The 19,545-nt window shown below is 35.5% G+C and overlaps 1 protein-coding gene across 4 annotated transcripts in view; it reads left to right on the top strand.

Annotated features, from left to right (window-relative positions):
• The window catches only part of RSRC1 (arginine and serine rich coiled-coil 1), a 136,171-nt gene that overhangs the window by 101,335 nt on the left and 15,291 nt on the right, over positions 1-19,545 (top strand). For 3 of the 4 annotated variants that reach the window (XM_070945114.1, XM_070945111.1, XM_070945112.1), the window contains one exon: positions 7,813-7,878. The exons of the other annotated variant lie outside the window; for it this stretch is intronic. In XM_070945114.1, the coding sequence (XP_070801215.1) occupies positions 7,813-7,878 (66 nt within the window). The remainder of the gene's footprint in view (positions 1-7,812; positions 7,879-19,545) is intronic. 4 annotated transcript variants of the gene reach the window in all.

Raw genomic sequence — 19,545 nt, 5'->3', positions numbered from 1 at the left:
CTGACTCTCTATGCATCTTTAGTATTTTTATTACAAAATGAGCTATCTGAAGGGAGATTTTATTTTTATTTATTAACAGTACTTCTAGACAACCCCAATGTGTATAATTTTTTTCCCATATAGATGGGCAACTATCTATAACAGAAAAAAACATTATTTTCAACATCAGATATATTGTATTTATGCTTGATAATTAGAAATAATGTTTTCATCTGCTATATATGGTTGCCCATTATGAGAAGAAACTGCATTCTAACATAACATGGTATTGTATTAAAATTAAATGTATAAATTCATTTCACTCCTCTTCATAAACACATCAAAGGGTTTTTAAAGTGTGGTTAACTAACCACTTAATATATTAAATACCACAAAGAAAACTAGTTAACCTCCTACATAAAGAAAATGTTGCATTAGTTTTTATTGTAAGACTTAGTACATTGAAATGTTTTTCATCTTAAGAAATATAATGTGAGGGTTTTTTAAAAAAAAAAAACTTTCTTTTTCCTGATGACTAAAAATAACATCACAAGCATGTGGGTTATATTGTTAATTGTTTTGACCATAGAATTAATTTTAAAGTCAAAGGGTGCCTTGCTTTTTCATCATTTGTAGCACAGAATATTCAGCATGTCACAGATGTTCATGAATAATGTCCATTTAAAACTGTTGGCAAGAGTGCTGGTGAGTTGGCTAGATGAATTAAATGTTGGGGGGATCTGACAGGCAGCACGCTGCTTTGTGATCATTCCAAAGTTCTAATAATCTCCCTCACCTACTCTGCCTGCCACTAATGAAAGAGAATAGGTGATTGCACCTCAGGCTATGTTCTGCGTCTAATGACTCCTCGAAAGGCAGATTTATGAAGAAAAAATTAACTTTGAATGAGGATTGAATTGGCCCTGACAGTCTGATAGACTGTGACACAGATTCAGTGGCAAAACAGACGTAGCTCTAATTGATTATCAATATTTTAAGCAAAGTGATGAAAATAAGCATTAAGTGATGAGAAACACGGTCTTAATACAGTAGGTAGTAACCAGGATTTGCAAAGTCTTTGGGGAGGTTTATCTGATTGTATCGCATCCCACTGCTATAAATTGCATATCTGCATTCTATTGTTCCCCCCCCCCCTGCGCCCCCCCCCCCCACGTACAGATCTAAGATTAGAAAGTTAACATTCCTGGTAAATCTAGTTTTTCTAGATTTAAATAATTTAAATTATTGGACTTAGAAGATGCTTGCTGGCTCCAAGATTTATATATATCAGGTCAATTATATTTAGAAATGTGTATGCTAAAAATCCAGGGTACCAAAACTTGGCACAATTTAAATTCATTTATAATGTTTCTCAATAAAATTTTTGTGGCTCAGACAACTGTAAGGCACTATTTGAAAAACTGCATGTTTATTGGATCTTCCCGTGATGGTGTTGCATTATTTAATATGATTCCAAATATTGTTTGGTGATATATGTGTGTATTTTGTTTATAGCTAATGAACAAAATAATGATATAACTAGTATATGACATTATCCACTGAACAAATGTACAGTACAAGAATCATATGGAGAGTTTTCAGCAAGTTTGAACATATTTGCTGTACATATAACTAAAAATATATATTAATTCAATCTGAGAAAAAAATATGAAAACAAATATTTAGAAGCACTATTTTCATCTAAATTTTCCAAAATATCATTGTATCTATAGAAATACAGTCAAAATGAGTATCATCTGCTTGCTTTGAAGCAATACTTTTTTCTGATTTTTTTTTATTCTTATTAAAAGTATTGTTTGCTTTTATTCCAGCATAAATTTTTCTAGCTGCATTCATGGGGAAACAGATGAAAAGATTTTAGTTTAATTTAATACTTCAGGATTAGGCCAGCAACCAAAAATGAGTGATTTATCCGTCATTGCATTTGTTTCATTCCAACAGACAGACTGCATGCTTAAATAAAGATATAAATTATTCTTGTTGCGCCATCTAGTGAATATCTGGTTCTTTATGAATAAGTGTTGCCTTCATGATTCATTGACAGTATCTAAATGGAAGTCATTAAAATAAAATCAGAAGTTTAATATTCTTATATTCTAGTTCTTAGACTTTTTTATTTGGAATTTCTACTCTAACCTATTATTTACTTTTATGAAAATCAAAGCGTATGGAATTATTTTATTACATTACTTGCAGTGCTACTAATTCTCCTTTTAAGTTTATAAAAGCAAAAAAATATTCCTAAATATAAATAATATGTAGTTATATAAGAAAGGTCATGGGAATCTATGTAGAAATGTTCACAGCATGACTATTTATATTTATCTTAAATACAGCAACTGAACGCTTTTCCAGAGGATTTATCTAAAAACATGGTTTTGTCCTTAACTTGAAGCTCTGTATTTGTCCTTGCAGTTGGAACAAAGACCTGGATAACACATTTTAGTCTAATTATGCTTGTACTATCAATTTACAGTATGACGGAATTAAATATCACTTATTATATAATATGGTTAGCATTCTGTATTTCCAGTTTTTTTTGGGGGGGGAAGCAGGGGATACCCCTCCACATAACTAATTAACAATGAACTCACTGAGATTGACATGATAAACATGCATAGAATGATGTTTTAAATCAGGAAAAATGTAAATATTTGTACTCCTAAAATACACTAAAGAAAAAGATACCTTTCACATTATTCTTGTTGTTAAAATCTAGGTTCAGTATTATCTAAATCTGATTCTTTTTTGAGGGATCTAATCTGGACTTTTGTTCACAGATTTTACATATAGTGATGATAATGAATTTTGGACAGGAAGACAAAAATTAAAAATGTGCAAATGCATATATTTTCAATAGATAGTTTCATTTTCCTTAATTTTGAAGTTTGGTTTGATTTTTAATATTGCTCAGATTTTGTTTATACTTTACTATTGCATTTCCTAAAATCAAAACAGTATATAATTAAATCCTGTTGTTAAAAATTGTATATTTCTATTCTGTTGAATTTTTTCCCAAAATAAAGGCAGTTATCTGTGCTATTTGTAGGTTTGATATAGTTTCATTAATCCTAATAAGTAATTGGTGCCATATAAACAAAGCTTATCTTTCTATGGTTGACTATATTCTTGATGTTAGATTTTATTGAACATGATTCATTAATTGATTCGCTAATGTGTGACATTGCATGTTATACTATATGATATCTTATTTATTTAAAAAAGGACCTTGCAATTCACTGCTATTAAAGACCAATGGGCACATTTGTGTTTATGTCCTAGTAGTAGTAAGCATTTCTCTTTTCAATCTAATGAATCAGAATACTGTGGCATCTTAAAGACTAATAAATGGAATGTATAATTTATTAATCTTTCAGATGCCACTGTGCTCTGATTTTCTACATAGTTACACAAAAAAAGAATATAGATTGTATAAAAGAGGGCTTCCTTTTCAAAATTAATTACTTTAAGCTTTGATATGCATAGCCTCCACTTGACTTTCCTCTATTATTTCCTATAGTCCCTATCCTTAAATACCAAGCTGTGGTGGCAGTTCTGTAGCCCATATGACAGGTTACACTGGGAGCTGCATGGTGGAGAAGAAGCTGGAAATACACAATGTCGGGAATATGATTTCTTTCAAGGAACTTTGTCGTATGGAAGAGACAGATATGGCAGAAGAAACACGAATATTAGCTAAATGTAGTGAGAATGGGTTATTTAAGATATTTGTGTGGCAAAAGAAGATGAGATAGTATATAATGAACGTATATTGAATACAAAATGCATGAGCAATATATAAAAGTTGTTGAGGTGGCTTGGTCACAGAGAGAGAATAAATGAGGACTGAATTACAAAATAAATATATAATAGAGGAGTGAAAGCTTAAGAGAAAGGCGAAGACTGAGAAACTCATGAGTGGATGAGATCTTCAGGAAGAAAGAGGAGAGACATTTTAAAAATAAAAGGCAATGTATGAAGCACTCTATGAATGTGATAGAAATGAAGATTTTTTTGCACAGAATTGTACATTATGCTTCTTTTTCTTACACTTGTACTTTCTCTGTCTATTTCTTACTCCTTTTCAGCAGTTTGCATAGTGTTGCTTATCATTAAAGGCATGAAGGCCCAGCACTCACTCCCTCAGTAAATCTCATGTTTAAATGAAGCTTCACAATCCAAATTAATACCAAACTATATGTTTCAATATTTATCACGGGGATCAAAGTTACCCAACTTTTTTTGGATCAAAGTTGTCAGTTGGTTTTGGATAAAAGTTGCTAAGATTTGGTTATTCACAGGATTGTTGTGTGGAACATAGCCAATTAGAGGACTATTTTTTAATGAAAATAAAATACTCTTGGAATATAAGAGACTAGCTGGCTTTGTGCCTATAATGGAATTTATAGTCTCAGTTTCTAGCCTGGTGCCTTACCCCAACTGGCTTCTATTTTTTAAAGTTACTTATAAAGAATCCTGAACGATTTTAGAATGTAACTTTACAAATGGGTTAAGTAAAACATTTCAGTTCAGTTTTTGGATCATATTAGTGTGATACAACAGTTCAGATGTTGGATTGAAAGAAAGAAGTCCAGTTTCTCATCTACCTTCATCCATGGAAGGGTCACTGGGTGACTTTGGACCAGTTCCTTTCTCTTAGCCCAGTTTACCTCATACATAATGCCATGTTCTATGGTAAATGAACAACCACAAGGATTTCAGAAAGACATCTGTAATACTAATCAAGGTAAAAACATAACCTTGAAAGGTATAGAAATAAATTCTCAGACAGATTTATAGACAGTGTCTCTGAAATGTTTTTTTCCAGTGGGCATTGCCTATGGATTTGCTCTCTTCTCATTTTCACCGAACAACAACTACTCCTACTCCTACTCCTACTCCTACTCCTCCATCATCTGGTTCCAATAGTCTCCCACACCCGTTATAGGAAAAGAGAAGAGAGTATTATGCATTCTGCTTTGAGTATCTCAATGAGATGTAGACAGACAGACAGACAGATTTTTAGGCTGCTGCCATATTCAAAGTAATCAACAGGAATGGAAAATAAAATATTTAGAAATTGTACAGTACTGAAAAAAGATTGGCAGTATAAGTTCTGCAATGTATAAAAATGCATTTTTAACTATGAGATGGCATTTTTACTTATGAGCTAGCTATTATTTTTTTAAAAAATCCAATAAACTCTTCCTATGCAGAAAACATCAGTTATGAAGAACGCACTGGCATGGTGGAATAAATAAATCAAATTTAAGCCTGCTAGTTTATTGAATCTAAATTTTGCCTGGTTGGCCCAAGAGCTATATATAAGCAATCCATCTTGTGTTGATAATGGAGGATCTTGAAACCCACCTAATGTTTGCATTATTAAATTTCATTCTAATGAGCTTTACTAATACATATTGAAGATAGTTATAAAGAGTGGAATGTGAATCTGAGAAGGTAATTTGAAAGAAACATAAGCTGAGCATTTCCATGACTCAAGGGGTATAGCTACAATTACACATATAACCAAAATTAAATTTAAATGGAATTTCTATTATCCTTACCTTGGTACTAGTGTGAATAAGTGTAAATGAAGTAAAAATCTTTATAGTTACTACTGGTTTGTTTTATTATCTAATTTAATACATTCTTGTAAAGAGATCGCTGGCAGAAAAGTTTTAATATTTCATGATTTAAAATGTACTCTAAGTGTATCTAAAAGCTTGTAAATGGAAACAGATGTCTCTGTAATTGGTGCTGTCATTTCAGAACATCAGTATTTAAGCTGTGTATTTTAAGAAGGCATAGATACCAACTGAAAAGAGATATTAGATTTTAAATTTGTGGGTCATGTGGCATTCATGCCTTTCATGCTTACTAAATCAATTGAATATTCATATAACAAATATGTTGGTATAGAAGACTAGTATTTGAAACTGTTGCTCTTTAATGGATTTATTACATAGTAAGAACTGGTCTAGAATATAACTAACTACATTATGTTTCTCTATCTTTTGACAAAGCAATGTTTAAAAAAAAACTTAATATTTCATCAACTATAATGCTATTAGAGATTATTCTCTAAGTTCACTCATCATGCAGTGAGATAGCAATAAAAGAGAATGGCCCCTTTGAGACATTAATGCTTCAGAATAAATGATGTGCTAGAACAGAAATTTAATTAATTTACAGAGTATATTGATAGTCCCTTGTTACTGTGCTGTATATTTTTAATCTTCTTTAACATCTGTAGTAAAGTGTTTAAAACCCTTGCAGTTGAGCAACTTGTACTTTAATTAAGTAATAAGAGGAGATATTTCTAAAAGAAGATTCTGTTTTAAAAAGTGCTGTCATAACATGGATTAAATACAGCCTTATAGTTTGCACTGAAAAAGAAAAAGAGGGTCTTATCCATGAAATTATATTCTGCCTCTGTAAAGAGAATTTATTTCATCTTATAGTTCAGTTACATGCTGACCATACCATTCTTCATACAGCACCTTCTATGCAAGGCTGTGTTTTGGGAGATTCTAGACACCCACTTCATGTTCCTTTCTGTCATCTAGCAAGGCAGTGGGGTGGAATAATGTATCCACATACAAACTGATCTAGCATTATTTCAAGTATCACTTTAATCATTTAAAGAGAATTTAAAAACACCCACTCGACTCAGTAGAAAAACTATAAACTAACTTCTGTCTTGACTAAATGTCTTTTTTTGCTACTTAGAAGAAAGGTAATGGAAAGACGACTAAACTTACCTCTCTTCATTGGGAGTTTCCAGCATTGAAAGGAATTAAAGAGAAGGCTTCATCTGCAAGGAGCTTCTGATTTGTAAAAGACACAAATTTTGTCCCAGTAGATGAGGCTTTTGCATTTGAAATAAATATGGCCTTGAATATAATTTCTCCTGAACATATTAGGGAGGGAAAGAAGAGAGATAATTGATACGTCCGGACTTAAGTTAGAGTGATTTTATGATCAGTCTTGAAGACATCTGCAATGCATTCTAGGAAATTTGGCGTGTTCCATCCATTCACTCTCATTTCCAGATTATATCCCATTTGGAAAATATATCAAATTTATATAGCTTTTAGAGTTTCTTTGTGCTAGACAACCATGCTCTGGAAATGGAGACTTACCCTGGAATACTCCCAGGTAGTATTTGCTGACGTCCGCATATGGCTTTTAAAATGGTTTGGGTGTTATATTTTTCTGAAGCTGTTTGTTTTTCAAGAAAGAAAGAAAGAACACAGATGCATGAATAGCTAAGATATTTTGTTTAGACAAAATAACAAAGATTGGGAGATTTGTTGTCCCATTAACCTAGAAACATTGCCTGTTTATCAATTACATCAACTTCTTCAGGGAGCTATGAAAATGAGGAATTCACTGAGTTTTCTTGGTATCCAGCACTTTTCCTTTTTCCTGTTCCATATTGTTACATTTTGGAAGGTTCAGAACTGTTTGGAAGGATTAAGTTTTGCCCTGTCTTTGAAGAATCATTCTGGAATTACATTTACTTTTAGTCCCAAAGGCAGATGCTTTTTGGAAGGATGTCCTTGGGAAAGATATTGGGAATAGGAATTCACATTTAAGAAGAGTCATTTACAAAAAAAAAAAATACAAATAGCATTTCATTCAGTATCTGAGATTCAGTTATAGCAATGTTATGCTAAATTTATATAAAAAGGCGCTGTCCAGGTCTTTCCATCAGAGATTCAAATGACTATGATGTTTCTAAGTATATTACATTTTCCAGATCTGTTTATTATAGAACTAATCGTCATGTCAATACATTATTTTTAGCTAAAGCTGATGAAGCATTAAAAGCAAAAGAGAGAAGCGAAGAAGAAGCAAAGAAGAAAAAAGAAGGTAATTTATCTGTGTTTCCTCTGGTTTCCTCAGTTTCTATTTGTGATTTTTAGATTTGATGTTGAAATTAAAATGTAGTAATTTCATATTAAGTACTATTCTAAGCCTCCTACCACTCAATCAATTTGTATGATCCCACATTCTATATAATAAGATAGGGGGGAAATATATCTTGTATGAAGAAATTGTGCCTCTCATCATATGATGTAAAGGCATAATTTGACTTGTCAAAGTCTTCATATCCTTTTTGGAAATATGGTGACCAGAACTGTAGGCCTGTATTTTAAGTATGATTATGTTAAAGATTCATGTTAAAAATATTGCTACAATGACAATACTTTCTGTGTCTTTTCTAATAATTCTAATATGGGAATCATGCTCATTTTTCAGCATGCATTCACTGAGTTGATGTTTTCATTGAAAACAGATCCATGCACAGATAGATTCCCATTAGTCTACATGTGAAACTATCTGTCTTGGTTCAAAGCTCATTACTGTACATTTGCTGAGTTTGAATAGCAATTGCCATTTTAATGACTGTTTTCCTGGTTTAGTTACTTTTGAACAACCATATAAAACACATGCTTTGAAATGTCATAGATATATCAGTATTTATTTCTAAGATCGAGTAATTTATGAACAAATTAAAACCCCTTTTTCAATGGCTTCTTTGTGAACCAATGGTTTGTGAGGTATGGATCAGTAAAAATAAATTGCACTTTGTATTTCTTTTAATCCATAAAAATATTTATGACTATTTATGTCTGCAAATACTCTTTAAAAGCTTCTATATGTATGTATCTGTCTGTATTTTTTGTGGTTGTTAACATAAATTGGCTGAGGACCTTTTCTATGCAAATCATCTTGCTTTTGTTATTTGATATGTAAATTTTGCCAGTGAAGACTTCTTCAATGTAAGCTCTTTTTAATGTATTAACTGCTGTTGGTTTCAATTTTCAGTAGCATACCTTCTTTTCAAGGACAATTTACAACAGGTTTACAATTAGGAAGGGACTAACGAATGCCATTCACATGCTCAAATCAGTTTCTAATGAAATTTCATGACAGTCTTTTATATTGGTGCCATTTTTTATTCATTCTGTCTTCTAATTTTTTTTATTAAATGTTAAAAGCATAAATTTCTTTTATATATATTTTATATATTCAATTTTCTTAATATTAATAATTGTAGCAAATATATGTCAACATAATAAAATTATTATAAAATGATATGAATTAAAATAAAAATCTATACTGTACAAATTAAAGCAAAAAATGAAAATGAAAAGAAAAAAGAAAAACATAAAACAAGAATAAAAAAAATGAAGATATAAACCTATTCATTTTAGTAGTCTATTAATTTTAATAATTCATTTCTAATACTTCCGGTTTCCTATTTTTCATTGTTTCTGTTTATTTCACTTTTACCATTTCTTGTCCTTATTACAACACTATATGTGCACATGATTTCTAAGATAGATGGCCAATAAATGTAATCAATAAATGAACTGTTAAAATCCAGATAAAAATGTATGCATAAAAAATTGAATCAATCATTTCAAAGATTCTTGCTGAACTTGAGGTCTCCTTGAAGATGAGGAGATGAGGCGAGTCTAATTCTGAAGAGAGAACATTCTGTAAGTTGGGAAATGATACAGAATACCTTCTTCCATTTGTTCAGCATGAATCAGGACTTTTTGAAGAAAGATTCGTTTATTGACTGTCATGTGAAGATAATTATATGCCAGGAGAACTTAGAACAAGGTCATTTAGAGCTTTAAAGAATCAATATCTTAAATTTCATCTGATGAACTATCAGTTTAATAATAAAAACCAATGATTTCAAGAGGTCCATAGTATTATGCATCGGTTATTAGCTTGACTTCTGATTACATCAGAATATATTTCAACTGTTTAAAAATGCTATAACCAACAAACAAATAACTATCCTTTGATTTGATTGGTGCAAATCAATAGTGCACATTACCCATAGTCCGTATGGACTACTGTAATGCTCTCTACATGGGGCTCCCCTTGAAAAGCACCCGGAGGCTCCAACTGGTCCAGAACGTAGCCGCGCGGGTGATTATGGGCGCAGCTCATTACGCCCATGTAACACCTCTCCTACGCGAGCTGCACTGGCTCCCGGTGGTCTTCCGGGTGCGATTCAAGGTGTTAGTTATCACCTTTAAAGCGCTCCATGGCTTAGGACCTGGGTACCTACGAGACCGTCTTTTGCCACCAATAGCCTCCCACCGACCAGTTCGTTCTCACAGGGAGGGACTACTCAGGGTACCGTCAGTCAAATTATGTCGACTGGCGACTCCCAGGGGGAGGGCCTTCTCTGTGGGGGCTCCAACCCTTTGGAATGAACTGCCCCCGGAGATACGGAATATCCCTGATCTCCGTGCTTTCCGCCGTGCCCTCAAGACCCTGATGTTCCAACAGGCAGGGCTAAACATACAAACATGCAAATGATTTTTTAAATGTTATCTAATTCTGGGTTTTATTTAATTGACCAAACTAAGTAACAATTTTAATTAGCAATTTTATGATGTTTGTGTGTCTATATTTTTCTTGACTGTACACCGCCTTGAGTCCTACGGGAGAAAGGCGGTATAGAAATATAATAAATAAATAAATAAATAAATAAATAAATAAATAATTATGTAAACATGTTCCTTGACCTGTCACCATTTGGAAATCTAGAAAAAGCTGTAATGTAGCATTTGAATAATATAATTTATTATCTGTTATATTTGTATACTACTTTTGAGGATAACACATCTGCTAAAATGTTGCAAGCAGTAAGGAACTATTTTGTCAAAACGGGAAAATATTATTTTAAAAATATTACTCTATTAACATTATACATTTCAAATAATATAAATCTCTTACCCTGGCACCAATCCAATTACTGACCCATGTCAGAATCTCCTTTTTTTTACCCATATCCTAAACTAAATTTAAGGCACATAGACAGAAACCAATTCTGATTATTACAGTCATATAATTAGTTAGCAACTAATATATGGGATTATTATACGTTATTTTAGAAGGTCCTGTATCTGAAATACACAATGGTCTTTACAGGAAGAAAGTCATAGTTATATGTATAGCAAATGAAAATTAATATTTATATATTACTTATGTTACAGTCTTTATAAAAACTATCCCAATTAAAAAGGACTATGTGATATATAACATTGAACAAAAAGAAAAACTAATCAATCCAAATTAGTATCAAAAAGAAAAGATAATCACAAAAGAAATAAAGATAGTTCAAGTTTATTATGATCATTGACCAATGTTTTATAAAAGTATAAAATTATAAAGGACCATGAAAATTAAGAACCAAAGAAGAGGTAAACTAAAAGCATAACATGCATTAAATTTAAGTACATAGAGATTAAGTGAAGTTCTTAAGATGTCAAAAAGCAAATAAAAGAGAGTTAAAAAGAAACAATATGTTAGCAATAGAGAATTAGTAAAATTATTAAAAATGCTAGTTAATAGTCAGATGTATCTCTGGAGAAGGCTTTAAATTTGGAAAAGAAGGAAGGAAAGAGAAGAGGACAAAGGAAAGAGGACAACCTGTAGCAAGATAGATGAACTTAGTTACAGCGGTAATTAGTGCACTGTTGGGACACTTGAAAGAATAATATTCGGTGATTGCTATGGGGAAAATTTATCTTTGTGGTATCCCATAGTGAGGAGGCACTGGTATCCCACATGGAACCACAGTGAGGAAGCAAGGAACACAGCAATGTCCAAGTACCACCAAACAGGTCTTGAAGAAACATCAGAATCGGAGAACAAGATCCATGCCATCAGCACTTATGCTCTGCCAGTCATTAGATACTCTGCTAATGTAGTGAGTTGGCCAAAGGAAGACATGAAAGCTGCTAATGTGAAGACACGGAAGCACCTCACAATATACAGAGATTTTCACTCCAAGTCAGTGGTGGGTTGCCCCCGCTTCGGACTGGTTCTATAGAACCGGTAGTAAAACCGGCGGGAGGCTCTCCGCCCACTGACCCTGATGTTATCAGAAGCGATCTTCACATGTGCAGAAGCAAGGCGCATGAGCGAAGCGAGCGCACGCTCTCGTTGTGAACCGGTAGTAAAGATAAGTAGAACCCACCCCTGCTCCAAGTCCAACATGCAGAGACTACACCAGCCGATGAAAAGGGTAGGCAGGGTCTGGTGAGTGTCAAACTACTATTCTGGATGAAACCTGGAGCATCCAGGAGTGTATATATAAGATGGCACCCAAAGATGAGCTGTTGACAGAATACCTGAGGCAGCAGCAGACAGGGCACAAAGATCAAATTGAGAGAGTGTCATGGCAAGGCAAGATCCTGCATGGGATGTAGCATCGACAGATAGCTAATGTGGCAGAAATTGGGAAATCTACTAATGGCTGCAAAAGGCTGGACTAAAGACAGAACTGAGACACTAAGCAGCAGCACAAAAGCACAAGAACAGGCACTAAGCACCAATCCCATAGAAGTAGGGGTCTACCACACTAGACAGGACCTGAAATCCAGACTATGCAAAGAGGCTTCAGAGACAGTCCAACATACAGTGTGCATGATGCAGGCAGGAACTGCATACACACACAACCTAATAGCTGGCATTATGTGAACATCTGCAAGTGCAAGAACATCTGTAAGTGTATGGGCTTCACCCTCTCAAGTCCAGATGGGAGACTCCATAGAAGATTGTCAAGGATAACAGGGATAAGATTCTGTGGGACTTCCAGATCCAGGACGGGTAGATACTGGCAAATCAACTAGATATGTTTATTTATTTATTTATTTATTTATTTATTTATTTATTTATTTATTAAATTTATATACCGCCCTATTCCTAAGGGACTCAGGGCGGTGAACAGCGAACGATAAAAATACATGTAATACAAACGTTAATAAAAAACCAATTAAAATATACTAAACACTCTGGTCCTAGATAATTCAAGACATCCTAGTTTAAAATAAAATCAAAAAGCAATATAAAGGAAAGTTAGGCCAGGCCGGCCTGCTGAAACAGGAATGTTTTGAGGGCACGGCGGAAAGTGCGCAGATCCGGAATCTTCTGTATCTCTGGGGGGGGGCTCGTTCCAGATGGTGGGTGCCCTCACAGAAAAGGCTCTCCCCCTGGGGGCCGCCAGTCGACACTGTTTGGCTGACGGCACCCTGAGAAGCCCCTCTCTATGGGAGCGTACTGGGCGGTGAGAGGCTATTGGTGGCAGAAGGCGGTCTCATAAGTACCCCGGTCCTAAGCCATGGAGCGCTCTAAAGGTGGTAACTAAGACCTTGAAGCGCACCCGGAAGACCACAGGGAGAAAGTGCAGCTCGCGCAGGAGGGGAGCCACATGGGAGCGCTATCCATGTTGAAGGATATCTTGAAGGAGGCGGTGGTTAGGCCCCTCCTCAAGAAACCCACCTTGGATCCGACCATTTTAGGCAACTTTCGTCCAGTCTTCAACCTCTGCTTTGTGGCGAAGGTTGTTGAGAGCGTGGTGGCACGTCAGTTCACAGTGGCCCTGGATGAAGCGGATTATCTAGATCCGTACCAATCGGGTTTCAGGCCCGGATACAGCATGGAGGCGGCATTGGTCGCTCTGGTGGATGATCTCTGGAGGGCTTGGGACAGAGGTTATTCCTCTGTTCTGGTCCTATTAGATCTTTCGGCGGCCTTTGATACCATCGACCATGGTATCTTGCTGCGATGCCTCGAGGGGTTGGGAGTGGGAGGTATTGTTTTACAGTGGTTCGCCTCCTACCTCTCGGGTCATACGCAAGCGGTGTTGGCGGGAGGGCAGAGGTCGGCCTTGAGGCCTCTCACTTGTGGGGTGCCTCAGGGGTCGGTCCTCTTGCCCCTTCTGTTCAACATTTACATGAAGCCTCTAGGAGAGATCATCCGTGGTTTTGGGGTGGGGTATCACCAGTATGCTGATGATACCCAACTTTTTATATCCACCCCAAACCAGCCCAGTGATGCCCTCGACGTGATGGCCCGGTGCCTGGAAGCGGTACGGGTCTGGATGGGGAGGAACAGGCTTCGGCTCATCCCAACCAAGACCAAGTGGCTGTGGATACCGGCATCGTGGACCGAACGAGAAGTTCCATCTCTGACTATAGGGGATGAGGTGTTGCCCCCTGTAGACAGGGCGCACAACTTGGGTGTCCTTCTGGATTCACAGCTGGGTTTGGGGGAGCATTTAACAGCTGTGACCAGGGGGGTGTTTGCCCAGGTTCGCCTGGTGCGCCAGTTGCGCCCATATTTGGACCATGATGCCCTATGCACAGTCATGCATTAGTCACCTCCTGGATTGACTACTGCAATGCTCTCTACCTGGGGCTGCCCTTGAAGACCACTCAGAGGCTTCAGCTGGTGCAGAATGCAGCCCCGCAGGTTGTAATGGGAGGATCCCGATACTCCCATGTTACACCTCTCCTGTGCAACTTGCATTGGTTGCCGATTGCCCTCCGGGTGAGATTCAAGGTGCTGGTGTTAACCTATAAAGCCCTTCATGGCTTAGGCCCAGGATATCTGTCGAACCACCTGCATCCAACATCGACTTCCCATCGCCCGGTGCGTTCCCACAGAGAGGGCCTTCTCAGGGTGCCGTCGGCTAGACAATGTCGGCTGGCGGCCCCCAGGGGTAGAGCCTTCTCTGTGGCCATGTCCACCCTTTGGAATCAACTTCCCGTGGGTCTTCGGTTGGCCCCTGACCTTTGTACCTTCCGCCGTGAGTTTAAGACCGGGCTGTTTAAATGCCCTAGCCAGGACTGATGGGTCTACTGTTTTAAATTGGTTTTTAGTCTGTTTTAGTCTGTTTTAATTTGTATTTATTGGGATTGTTTCATTGATGTGAGCCGCCCTGAGTCCTTCGGAGAGAGGGCGGCATATAAATCCAATAAATAGTAATAAAAATAAAAATAATATAATAGTAGTAGACAAGGACCAGAAGACAGCAGTAGTGATAGCTGTAGCAGTGTCAAGAGACAGGAATATTAGAAAGGAGTATAAGAGGTTAGAGAAGTACCAGGCCTGAAGGAGAAACTGGATAGAATGTGGAAAGTAAGGGTCGGTGCGGCCACAGAGAACGCCCTCATCCTGGGTGCCCCAGCCGACATTGCCTGGCCGATGGCACCTGAAGGAGGGCAGTCCTTTGTGAGCGCACTGGGCGTAGGGAGGCTGGTAGGAGGTGGTCCTGCAAGTACCCCGGGCCCATGCCATGAAGGGCTTTATAGGTAAGAACCAGCACCTTGAGGCGGATCCGAAGGACCACCGATAACCAGTGCAGCTCGCGCAGGAGAGGTGTAACACGGGAGTAATGGGACGCCCCCCTAACAACCCGTGTGGCCGCATTCTGGACCAGCTGGAGCCTCCAGGTGTACCCCAAGGGCAGCCCCATGTAGAGGGCATTGCAGTAGTCCAGACGAGAGATAATGAGAGCTCTATATCCAGAAGAGTGTAGTGCTAGGAACAGTGCTTAGATATTATAAAGAACCCTCAAACTCTTCCAGGCCTCTGTAGGCCCAAGATTGAGAAAAATACATACCGTCCATAGGGTTGAGAAGGTTTGGGGGTTCTTTTGCTCTTGAATTAGATCCAGAAGACTATTGACCAATGCAGCAACTTTAATATAAGTGTAATGTTATACTGCTTGGGCTACATGCTCTCCAAGGGCAATCCCAAGTAGAGCATATTGCAATAGTCCAATTGACTGGTGAGGTATGGGTTACTGAGGTCCGGATATTTTAAAAGAATGATATGAAGGCAGGTTCCAAATGACTGAGTCAAGGACTTCTGAAAGCAGAAAAAAAAGTATGGGTATCTTTTTGTTCAATGTAATATATGTGATAAGTTATAAATGGAGCATAAGTAATATACTCATGTCTGATTAATCTTAGTAAAGGAAGGGAAATGATGAAGCAGGAAATACCCATTCCTACTCTTTGTTGTTGTGTGGTATCATAGCCAGACAGGAATACATTTGTATTTTTTGGGCGGGGGGGGGGGGATAGCAAAATTTCACCAACTGTTGCTGTTTTTAAAGTTTTAAGCATCGTAATCAGTGTCCATACACGTTTCCAAATTAACAGTAATAAATACAAATGACTTCAGTTAAACTGTGTGCACAATAAAAATGCATTATAGATTTTTGTATGTATTTATGCTCACTATACTCAGTGATATGCTATCAGTATCAAAACTTTCAGGTTTTGGTGTAATTAATATAATTTAAATTCAGTTTAAACTCAAAATAGCTTAAATATTAATTTTTACCTATAAACCTGGGAAAAAGAAATTAGACACAACAACCTGATGTCGGCCTTTATTAAGGTATAAAAATTAAACTCTCAGGAAAATATGAAATGTCCATGTTTTGGTTCTAAAGAAATTACAGGGTAACTTTTTAAATATCAGATTCTTTATTTAATAGTTTGTATGGTTACTGAATCCAACATAAAACAACCAGTTTTTTAATAATTGAAATTACTATTCTCCTCTCCTGGCTTGAGATAGTTCAGTTAAAAATAGATGTAATAAAGTTTTTCTAATCTTAAATTTTGAAAGAAATATATTTCAAACATGTATGGGGAACTAAAAGCTTTTTTTTTTTTTTTTTGTATGCTAAGCAAAAGCTGAGTTATAAATAAGCATATTGTTTTTCATTTCATGAAGACAGGTAATTCTTTCATCTGCCTCTTGATACCATTGATTTAATATTACTTTTATTGTAATTTTATGTCAAATCAGGTGTGCAGTTAGATGTAAAATGTTACATTTAATCTGTTCAAAAATCAAATTATTTTACCTCCAAGCTACCAGTAGATCCCCCCTGCTAGTTTGTTGTTACATATGGTGCATTTTCTTGTCATGAATACAAATGGAGGACAAATTAGAATCTACAGAGAGCTGACCTAAGTTACAGATTAGAGACTTGGAGGTTGTTCTATTTTAAATGTTTTAAATTACCCTAACCTCTCTAATCAGCAGAAGGATTCTCATTCTCCTTTCTCTTTTTGTATGTTGTTGATTTGTAGCAGCTACAATGTAAGTTTGATAGAATAATTGTATTTTCATTTTCACTGACCCTAATTTAATTTGCTGCATGAAATCTATCAGTAAAAATGCAATATTTATAAAAATATTTTCTTTGATACAAACTGAAAAAATGGCATTAAACTCTTACTTAGTGATAAGTGATAGTGATAGTGTCAGATTTTATTACAGTTTTATTGGTAGTCCTGATTTTTTTTTAAAAAAAAATCAGATCAGGTTAGTTAAATTCAAAGTATGCAGTCATGATAGCAGTAATATAAGTAAAGTATGATATAAATACTGCTGAGGGGAACAATTTTGTTTTTTGCATTCAGATTAAGTATTTTGGATTACTATCATAAGTAAGCAGTTGTTTTTAGAGTATGCTTCATAATGCAATTAAATGATACTTTGATTAAATCTGAATTGACCATGGAAAAATTCAGTTGAAGTAGAAGATAATTAAAATACTTGACAGTTCTCTTTTGGTACCTGAAATGAATAGGTATGTGAAAGTTATATAAGAATTTGGAATATAGAGTAAATACACTTGTTAAAGTATTCTCAAATACCAAATATAAATAAATGACCTGTTCTTTTAAATTTAATAAAATAATACTTAAACCTGTTCCCCAATGTTTTAATTTTTGAGCTTGCATTTTTGTTTTTCATATGTTGAATTGATTAGTTATGCTAGTTAGTAAGCTGTAGAATATTTTATATACACTGGGGAAATAAATTTGGCAGAAAATCAGCATGAGTAAATTTAATTATTGCTCAGAGACCTTTCTCTTTCCTAGTTTAGTGATCCTGAAACTTCCCTTGTTTCACTGAAATCTGTGTGGATGCTAAGCTTCACTTCCCAATTTGTTTCTCCACACAATGATAAGCCAAGCAATTACTGCTTTTTCATTATGGCAAATTTAAAGCTGACTTTTCTATAAAAAGGCAGGGGTGAGTAAATGTCTCCCCTCAGTTTAGTACAAGAGAACTATCTGATAAAATCTAATATTCTGAGGTCAACCTCTAAAAGGGATAATATGGTGTCTTGGCCACAAATTAAGTTCTCTCAGGTTTAATACTAAAACAGGTGATATCTGAGATAAGATCTTTTTCTGACAATGTATGTTATCCTGGAGAGTAATGCAGAGATTTAAGTTTTTAAAGTGTCAGTTAAGAGCTGCTATAAAAGAATACAAAATCATTCGTCTAGATTTCAGCTTTAAATATTCCTCCTATCAATCTTGCCTCCTATAAAGTCAAGACCAGAATGGAAAATCTTTAGACTTTGTAAACTACATTGATTTTTCTTCAATGGTATGAAGTGCTAAATCTCCAAGTGGGAAAGAAGCACCTTATGGCATGAGTAAGTCTGTTTTAATGTGAGGAAATTACATCATCCATAATTACTAAATTTAATTTCAGGAAATCATAATTATTTCTTTTCAATCACTCATTCATGCCTTTTATACATCACTTACCAGAACAATAATGCTATTTCCCTAAAGGTAGAAATATGCCTCAGATCGGGAGATATTCTGCTGTGGACTAATACTAAGGCTCTCTATAGCACTTATTATTAAAATTATATTTCAGAAAAACATATCCAGAATAGTTCTGTATAAGAATTTACAAGAAAATTTGTAATCAACCTACTATAAAAATGTAGACGAACAATTCATATTTGTTGTAATTTCAAAAACAATTTTGACTATAAATATTTAAAACGTGGTTCATTCAGTATAATGTATATACCATTTTAGCAACTATCATAGCTTAGATAGCGAATAGGACTAGCCTGATCATTTGCATAGACCTGGATGTAGAGAAATATCCTATAAGAAAGCAATGACAAAACATTTCTGTATTGATATCAAGAAAACTATGTGGCATGTCCTTGTAGTCATCAGAAGTGAGCATAATCTGAAGATGACATTTTAAAACATAATTGTTTGTGAGGTACATGTCAGTAAAAAAAAGTTTAGACTCTTTCATAATGAATAAAAAGTTGATGAACTTTGATGGGCAATTAATCCCATCAATTGAATGAAAACTATCTCACTAATGTAGCGGTGGCAGTCGGAGAAACTATTATTCAAATGTTCTTATAGTAACTGAGTTTCATGTTGCTATGAAGAACTTTAAAACTTAAATTGTATATGGAAATAAATTGGCAATTGGTATAGATCTCTTAAAACTAGCAAGCTATCTTCCCACTGAGTCACCTAATTAAAATTTTGAGTACTACATTTCTGAATAGTCTTCCAAGGCAATTTCGTATGACGTTACAATAATCAAATCATAATGTTATTGTATAAGGAATGCTAAACTACCTCTGTAGAGGAGTAAATGCAATTTGTTTGCTAAATTAGAAATGCTCTCTCCCGCAATCCTTGTACTTCAGGTAGTAGAATTAGACAAAGAAGGATTCCCAATCTAAGACCCTGATCTTTGAGGAGGACTGCTACTTCTTCAAAACCATTTAATTCCCTTTTCTCCACTGAAGAATACCCTCTCACCAATGCGTTACCAAGCAAGGTAGCCTCTACCATGTACTAATGCATTTGAGTTTTGTTTCCTAACTCAAGAGCTTTATACTTCTCTCTC

This window comes from Pituophis catenifer, unplaced genomic scaffold, assembly GCF_029215685.1.
Source record: "Pituophis catenifer annectens isolate HBS135680 unplaced genomic scaffold, rPitCat1.0.hap2 SCAF_6, whole genome shotgun sequence".
NCBI classification, from domain to species: domain Eukaryota; kingdom Metazoa; phylum Chordata; class Lepidosauria; order Squamata; family Colubridae; genus Pituophis; species Pituophis catenifer.
Note: the sequence above shows the minus strand (reverse complement) of the source record. Positions and strands in the feature narration are given on the sequence as shown.